General features: G+C 44.4%; 1 protein-coding gene across 5 annotated transcripts in view; it reads right to left on the minus strand.

Moving 5' to 3' along the window:
• MCUR1 (mitochondrial calcium uniporter regulator 1) overlaps window positions 1-898 on the minus strand; it is a 30,186-nt gene extending 29,288 nt beyond the window's left edge. The window contains exon 1 of one of the 5 annotated variants that reach the window (XR_012901635.1): window positions 569-879. Coding sequence is in view for 2 of the 5 variants with exons in the window: in XM_075921197.1 (XP_075777312.1) it covers window positions 569-851 (283 nt within the window). In the remaining 3 variants the exon portion in view is untranslated. Of the gene's footprint in view, window positions 1-568 lie in introns of all 5 variants that reach the window. The other 4 variants (XR_012901636.1, XM_075921197.1, XM_075921196.1 and 1 more) reach the window with 4 other exon arrangements.
• Window positions 899-9,123: the final 8,225 nt, after the last annotated feature.

Below are 9,123 nucleotides of genomic sequence, written 5' to 3' on the forward strand. Positions count from 1 at the left end.
AGCCTCCGTGCCAATCTAGACGTGCTTTTCCGCAAAAAAGCCCCGATTGCCATTTTGGCAATCGGGGCTTTTTTGCAGAAAACAAATCTGAGCTGTCTACACTGGCCCCTTTGCGCAAAAGGGACTTTTGCCTGAACGGGAGCAGAATAGTATTTCCGCAAGAAACACTGATTTCATACAGGAGGAAGTCAGTGCTTTTGTGGAAATTCAAGCAGCCAGTGTAGACAGCTGGCAAGTTTTTCCAGAAAAGCGGCTGATTTTCCAGAAAAACTGGCCAGTCTAGACACAGCGGAGGGCTCTGAAACCCGGCTTGTCACGACATGACCGGCAGGAGGAAGGCGCCTGCACAGCTGCCCTGTGGTGGGAAACAAGCAGAACTCCGGCTCCTGTCACAGGCCTCCCTCGCTAGAGCAGGGGCGGGCGCGCCAGGGCCACGCTGCCTGCGCGCGAGTGGGGAAGCCCCGGCTGCTGTCAGGGCGGCGGGCGGAACCGGCCGCAGGGGCCACTGGCAGAGTCGGGGCTGCGCGGGGCGACCCCTGCCCAGCCGGACCCCGCCCCCAGCTCTCACCCCGCTTCCCGCGCGGGCGGCGAGGACGCAGGCGGCCGGTTCCCGCGGCGGCGGCGGCGGCGGCGGCGCTGAGGCCTTTACTCCAGCGCATGGCGCCAGGGGCCCGCATCCCCGGCGTGCGCGCGCGGGCCGGAAGGACTCGTGAGAGGCAGCGGCGCGAGGAAGCCCGGCGGCAGCTAGTCTCCAGGGCGACGGAGGGGGCGGGAATGTCACGTGAGGCGGCTAGGCGCGGAAGCCTGGCCTTTGACCGGAGGGCATTGCATGCAGCGTCAGATGACGTCATGGGCGTAGGCGTGGCGGACTTCTGGGCCGTGGCTGGCCGGTGGCCAATGGGGAGGGTTGCAGGCGGAGGGCGGGCATGGAAGCGCTCGTGCCCGTGCTGCATTGGCTCAGCAGCCAAAGGGCGACGCGCGTGGCGCGGCCCTTTATGAGCTAATAGTCGGGGTGGGGGCGTTTTGGAGTAAGGGCAGTGGGCGTGCTCGGAGGAGCCAGCGTTAGCGCTTTGGCGCGGGCAGAAAGCTGGCCACAGACGTGGGGTGTCACCACGCACGCGTGCCGGTGAAGGCAGTTTAGTAACACTGTGACCAAGCACTCCGGGACGGGGGGGGGGGGGGGGGTGCTGAGAGCCATTGAACTAAACTGTGAAGCTTAAATGAGCTGGAAGCCTTTCCAAGGCAAGAGGGGCTACTGCACCATTCGTGCCTCCAGCACCAAAGCTGAGGGAAGGTTAACTGCGTTGAAGTAAGATGCATCTGATCCTGTGGCTTTCATAGATCTGTCTGTAGCTATGGTTCTCCCAGCTTTACCCCAGCATGGCAGGAAAGGGTTAAGGCTCTATATACACCATGCTGCCACCTGTTTTTTACTTAGATGGTTTCAGGAGTGGTGACTAGGGAGCTCTGCTAGGCTACGTCTATGCTATATAGGCTACGTCTACGCTGGCAGCTTCTTGTTCAAGAACAGGCGTTCTTGAGCAAAAACTTGCTTGCTGTCTACACTGCATGAGCGTTCTTGTGCAAGTAAATTTACAGTATAGTGTTGTAAAACAGGGCTTCTTCCAGAAGAAGCAAAATGCAGGACAATGTAGCAGTTTAAAGACTAACAAGATGGTTTATTAGATGATGAGCTTTCGTGGGCCAGACCCACTTCCTCAGATCAAATAGTGGAAGAAAGTAGTCACAACCATATATACCAAAGGATACAATTAAAAAAATGAACAAATATGAAAAGGACAAATCACATTATTCCTTTCCCCACTAGGAATGAGCCCTCTTACGCAAGAGTTCTTCCACAAGAGGGCAGTGTAGACAGGCAACATGAATTTCTTGCACAAGAAGCCACTATGACTAAAATGACCATCAGAGCTTTCTTGTGCAAGAGAGCATCCACACTGCCATGGATGCTCTTGCACAAAAGCACATCTGTTGCGCAAAAGGACATAGTAGTGTAGACACTGTCTTGTGGAAGAGTTTTTGCACAAGAACTCTTCAACAAAAGAGTTCTTGTGCAAGAAGCTGCCAGTGTAGACGTAGCCATTATGAGTTTTCTCACAGGTGTTTAACTGAGGTATAGACATGCCCATAATGATTCAGAAGTTTTATAAAAATAAGATTTGACAAAACGTAAGCTAAGTATAAGGGTAGCCAATGATAGCATGGATTCTAAAGAAAATGTATTTTAAACATTTCCCTGCAGTTTGTAACTTAAGCATTAGATACTAACATTGTGTGAAGGCATAAAAGTTGTATTGGCTGTAGCAAGTCTAACTGGCTTGTCCATCCATTTCACCATTGAAGCTGAAGACAGATACAAAAAGTAATCAAATAGGATGCAATGTATTTTTCACTATATTGACTGACCCAAAGTTATACAGCAAGATGATGGCAGAGCTGGGAATTGAATGCTGGTTTCTTGACCCCTCATCTAGTGCCCTGTACAATTGCAGCTTGGCTCAAAGATGATTATTTCCTTAGATCAATTAAAGCAGTGGCACAGACAAGTAGAGCTGATTAAGACTTTTTCCTGTGAATATTTTTCTGATGAAAAAATACCTCTTTTGCCAAACACATTTTCTTGCAGAAAATTTCAATTCTGCCCCAAAAAATGGCAAATGGAAAAAAAATCAAACTGATGACCTTTCTCTGGAAACCTCTTGTCCATTTCATTTTCTGCAAGTTTTCCTGGAGGTAGAAACCCTAGGCAGTCTGCATGTCCACAGCTGACGAGCCGAAGTACAGGAGTACTTTGCTTACTCCACAGCTCTGGGAGTTTTCAAGAATGTGGATTCATCCTGATTCTAAGCAAAATGCAGTTCTTAAATTGCAAAATTTCCAGCAAATCAGAAACCTCATATTTCAGCCAGCTCTATGGACATGCACTAGAAGAAATTAGTCTAAAAAACCTACCCTCGAAAGAGAGGATGCGTATTCTTAGGTTGAACGGACACCCCCTCCATCTCCTACATTTCCATACAATATACAGTTAAGGGACCAAATTTATCCCCTGTATAACTAATTACTGTAAGTCAATGAGAAATTAATTACCTAGTATTTTTAAAAGGGTATATTTTGCTAATTCTCCTTTGAATCCAAGTATCTTTTCTAGAATATCTTCATTGTTCCAATGCTGGGTGAGGACAGTTTTCTGAAAGATAAATTTATATTCTAAAGCAGCAGAATTGTCTGCTCCATTATGAGACTGACACAGACTTAGGGTGCGTCTACACTGCACCCTGAGCTCGAAATAAGCTACGCAATTTGAGCTATGCAAATTGCTTAGCTTCTTTTGAGTTAATTTAGAAATAGCTTATTTCATAATTTGGCGCTGTCTACACCACACCAGATTTTGAAATAAACCACTATTCTGAAACATCTCTTAATCCTTGTGGAATTAAGTTTACAGGGACATTGGAATAGCGAGCCCATTATATTTCAAAATAATGGGCTTATTTCAAAGACGTGGAATAGCTGTTTTGGGATACCAGAAGTATCCTGAAATAGTGCCACTATCTAGACCAGCGTTTCCTAAACTGTTTTGTGCCACGAGGCAGTCGAAGGTGTGCCATGGAGAAGATAGTCACCTTAAAAGGGGAATCCCCTTTTGTTCTTCTGTTCTGCCCTGCCGGATTTGTGCATGAGACACTCAGTACAGCCTGCAGCAACCGCGCGAGACTCCTCCCACTTATAGCCACCCAGCCCCGCCTCTGGGGTGTGCGCTCACCTCCTGCCTACCTCCTCCTCCCCCAGCAACTCTCTGTACCTTTGGGATGCACGCACTTCGCTGCATAGGCAGCCCGCATTGGTCCGGAGGCTCAAGGGGCGTGCCCAAAGGACCCGGAAAAATTAAAAAAAAAAAAAAAAGTGGGAGCTGTCCCTTGGCATTGGACCGCTCAGGTTTAAAATGAAAGCTGGGGCTAAGTTTGTGATTGGGGGAGGGTGGGGAAAGCACGAGGAGTGACGTCATTAACCCTGCCCCAGGCTGCTGTGAGTGATGCTAGCCCAGCCCCTGCCTGGGGAGAAGGTGGAAAAACTTGGGCCTCGCTTCAGAAGCTTCCACGATGGGGGCGGAGAGCCCTATGGCAGCCAGAGACTGTCCAGCCCTTTGCAAGGGATCCTGACTAGCAATGCGAGGCTGCATTGATCAGGAGGCTTTATCTTTTCTGCATTCTCTGCAGCTCCTACCCTCTTGCACAGACAAGGCCCTTCCCTTCAGTAACCTATGTCAAAAATAACAGAGCAAGGGGCCAGAATGATTGAAGGACAAAACATTAAGCAGCAAGGGACCCGCTCTGAATGGAGGGGAAAAGGCCCTCAGTGTCCCTAACGTTGGCTTGGCTGCTATGGCTGCTGTCAGTCAGCTGCTTGACATTATCCCACGCTTGATAATGTACTGAATTTATCATTTCCACCAATATGAGTAAAAAGAGAAAATTACATTTCCCTATAAAAAAGGCAGAAGTGAATAAAAATAGTACTGCTGAGGAACCAGTACCATCAACGAGTGAAATACACTAAACATTTCCATCTGTCAATGTAGCACATCTTCCCCAGAACCAAAAAGGAAGAAAACAGTATGTCAAAAATATAATCCTGCATACCTAGCGTTTGGATTCACATATAAAAACGATTGCCCCCAATACGTTATTTGCTTGGAGATTTTGGGTAATAGCATGATGGTTCCATCTAAACGTAAGAGCCATTTGGAAACAAAACACCAGCAATATCAGAACATGCCAATCAATTTTTTTAAAAGAAAGGAGAGCAATTTGAAAGCTCAGAAGAAACTGATTTGAATTATGGGAACTGGAAATGAAACTGCCCGTAAAGCATTTTTATATCACTTCGCATTACAAAATCAAGAAAAATTTCACAGTAGGGGAAGACTTAATTATGCCTTGATTTTTGGATACAAACCGTGCAATTTTGAGAGATGAAGTTACCAAAAAACTGAAAACAATTCCTTTTTCTAACAATACCGTTTCAAATTGCATAATTATGGTGAGCGAAAACGTTCATCGACAACTTTAAAAAAAATGTCAAAGATGTGTGCTGTTCACCTGGAAAAGTCGACTGATATTGTTGACAAAGTTATGCTACTTATCTGTGTGCGATATTTGGGCTGGGATGAAGAAGAAATTAAAAAAGAATTCATGAACAGCTTGGAAATGAAAAAACATACTACTGGCACTGAAATATTTTCAGCATTGTCAGATTATTTCTTAAGTACTGATTTAAGAATGTCACTTTCAATTGTGTTTCAATTTGTACTGATGGTGCACCTAATATGAGTGGTAGGCATGCAGGGTTAGTTGCAAAAATGAAACAAGTAGCGCCAAATATACAAGGCACACATTATACATCGAGAAATGTTAGCAAGTAAAAGTATAAGTGCCAAATTAAATCAAGTGCTAACAACAGCTGTCAAAACAGTCAATTTCATAAAATCCAGTGCTCTTAATTCACAACTGTTTGCAATCTTATGTGATGAAATGGGATCCACACATAGAACTTTATTACAGCATACGGACATTCACTGGCTATCGAGAGGCCGGATATTAAAAGAGACTGTGTGAACTTAAAGAAGAAATAATCATATTTCTCTCAAGTGAAAACTGTGACCTTGTTCAGTACTTCAAAGACATAGATTGGAATATGAAATTGTGTTATCTTGCAGACATATTCCAGCTTCTGAATGAGTTAAACTTGTCTCTTCAGGGACCACATGAAACTATTTGTAACACCTGTAATAAAATTGAAGGGCAAAAGAAAAAAAATAAACTGTGGCTCAAAGAATTGAAAACAACTGTTTTGATATATTTAGTGCCTTAAAGGATCTTATGAACGAGGCAAAAGAGAAGAATGAAGATTACAATTTTTCTCAGTTTAATCTGATTATTGTTAATCACTTGAAAATCACTTGTCACTCCAATTCAAGAAGTATTTCCCTTCAAACCAAGATCCAAGGGAAGATTTTTTTGTGGATTTTGGATCCATTCAATTTCACTAGCCAAACAAACACCCTATCTATGAATAAAAAGGAGATGTTGGCAGATCTATCCTCAGACATCATGTTGAAAAACTTGAAAAACAATTCATCGCTTGAAAAGTTTTTGACAAAAGTCCACAGCAAATACAACCTGTTAAGTGAAAAGGCATTGAGGGTCCTACTTCCTTTTCCTTCAACGTACCTTTGTGAAAGTGGATTTTCAGCAGTCACTGCAATCAAGACCAAATATCAAAATAGGTTAACTGTTACACCTACATTAAAACTTTCTTTATCAAATCTCATTCCAAACATGGATGAAATATGCCATCACATGCAAGCTCATCCATCCCATTAAGATTCATAATTACTGATGTATATGGTTAACAAATATTATTATAGTGTTTATTAAACTAAACTAAAATTATTGGCATAAAGTTTTGGTGTAATATACTAAATGTGTTATGTTATAAGATAATTGCTTTGTATAATTGCTATCTCTGCTCTTTATGTTTTTTTGTTGTTACACTTCCTTGATATAGTATATATTTGATGTTATTAAAACCAGATACAATGTTACTTCTTTGTTTTTGTTTTTCTGACAACTTTTTTTTATTGCCAGGTTTTGTTTGTGTATTTGTGTGTGTATTTGTTTATAGTGTCATCTGGTCAGGGTTCTTGGGGTTATGTGAAAGTGACAAGCCTTTTTTTTCTTTTTCTTTGCTCAACAAAAAACCCTTGGCATTCTTCATTAAAAAATATTATTTAGTGTTCTTCGATCTTAAAAAGTTTAAGAAACACTGGTCTAGACCTAGGTTATGTCTAGACTGGGAGGATGAGGGGCTTCGGGATACCAGAAGTATTCCCAAAAAAACTCTGCCACGTCCAGGGAATGTGTTTGCTCTTCTGCTTTTTCTTTCCAGAAGACCAGATGTGTTCTTTTGGAAGCCCTATCTTCCTCGTTCCACAAGAAAGAAAGGATCTTCTGAAAGAAGGGTTTTTTCCAAAATTTGGCCCAGTGTAGATGGGCCAAATTTCAGAATAGCCTCTTCTTTTAAAAAAAAAAAAAGGCAGAAAAATATACACAAAATGCGGAGTGCATTTTGTGTACCTTTTTCTGAAAAAAAAGGTGTAGTCTAGACATACCCATACCGTTAGTTACTAAAGGAAACAGGGAGTCACAACTATAACAGTTCTAATCTGGTAAACAGTATATCACTTGCAAACTTGGGTTGGGAATATACATCTCATTCTATTTTTAAATGTTCTGTTTTAAACATCAATGTAGTTATATATACAGAGAGAGCAAGAAATACAATCTGAGGGAACCTGTTAAATCCAGTGACATTTCATTGCTGCTGGCATTGTGTGTTTTATAATAGTCTTTTCAGTTGTACATATTTACACAGAAAAAAAGGTATTCAGCATCCTCTTAAAACTTCCAATTTTTATTAGCATTAACTAGTTGCAGTGTTTCCCAAATGGTGCTCCGCGGAACCCTGGGGTTCCGCGAAATGAACGTAAGGGTTCCGCGAGAACCCGAACGCTCCCCTCCCCCCGCCCATAAAGAGACAGAGGAGCCCGGCGCGCAAAGATGCTGGCTCCTTTCCCGCTCCCCTTTCAGACATCTCCCGCGTCCCCCGCTGCCGCTCTGCTTTTACCACCGGACCTAGCAGCAGCAACAGCTGCTTGTCCCGCTTCTGCCCGATCAACCCAAGATCCCTCTCCCGCGTCCCCCACTGCCGCTCTGCTTTTACCACCAACATAGGCCATGAATAAAAGATGAATCCCAAGTAGGTTGGGCAATGTCCTTTTCCCTTCAGGGTCTTAAGTCAAGCAACCCAAAAGTTCCCTTTACGTGGCCAAACTTCTTCTCCACTCCATGCACAGTTGCTGCCCTTGGTCAGTGCAGATCCAGAGTTCAAAGGTGCATCTACAGAGTTCACCTAGGGTGGTAAAGAGACATCTTACTTATCCCACTGGCCACTCATTGTGCCTCTCTGCATCACCCCACTGGCCGCTCATCACACCTCTCTGTCACCTCCTTGCTGGCTCTCAGCCACCGTCTCCTGCTACTCATTTCTCATGTCTGCACATCAGTCTCTTGTCTACACTGCCACCCTAGGACTAACTAGGGTGGCTAATGTAGGCAATCAAAGTTGCAAATGAAGCCCAGGATTTAAATATCCCAGGCTTCATTTGCATCTTGCCGGGCGCCGCCATTTTTAAATCCCCCTTAGTGCGGACTCCGTGCCCACGGCTACACGTGGCACGGAGTAGGTAGTTCAAATTAGGCTAATTCGAACTACCGTTACACCTCGTTCCATGAGGAGTAACGGTAGTTCGAATTAGAAAGCCTAATTTGAACTACCTACTCTGTGCCGCGTGTAGCCGCGGGCACGGAGTCCACACTAACAGGGATTTAAAAATGGTGGCGCCCGGCAAGATGCAAATGAAGCCCGGGATATTTAAATCCTGTGCTTCATTTGCAACGTCAATTGCCTACATTAGCCACCCTAGTTCGAACTAGGGTGGCAGTGTAGACATACCCCTCAGTAATTGTCAGGTATTATGCAGGCTGGACAGAAACACTGCCCTGTCTCAAGTGATGTCAGCTCGTAGGGTATGTCTACACTACAGCACTAATTTGAGCTAACTTATTTCGAATTAGTTAATTCGAATTAGTTAATTCGAAATAAGCTAATTCGAAATAACGCATGTAGACCCAAGAACTAATTCGAATTAGTGTTTTGCTAATTTTAAATAGCACGCCCACACTGATTGGATGCTGGGTCGCATTTAAGGGCAGCTGAAACCGGTTCCGGCAGAGCATCAGGTCAATAGTTGCTTTGTGTGGCTGCTGTCTGAGGCTCGTGCTTAAAGGGATCCCCCTGGACAACCGTTTCTCAGCTTTTTCACTTGCTTGCCTACCTCACTGAGGGACAGTAAAGCGTTTTCCTCTCCTCCTGCCTGTGTCAGTGGTACCCATTGGGGACGCCGCTGCAGTTGGCACCATGGAGCCAGAGCTCGCCCTTGACATGCTGCTCCAGTTTTTGGACTTGCTGCTGCAAGCC

Source organism: Pelodiscus sinensis, chromosome 2, assembly GCF_049634645.1.
Source record: "Pelodiscus sinensis isolate JC-2024 chromosome 2, ASM4963464v1, whole genome shotgun sequence".
NCBI lineage: Eukaryota > Metazoa > Chordata > Testudines > Trionychidae > Pelodiscus > Pelodiscus sinensis.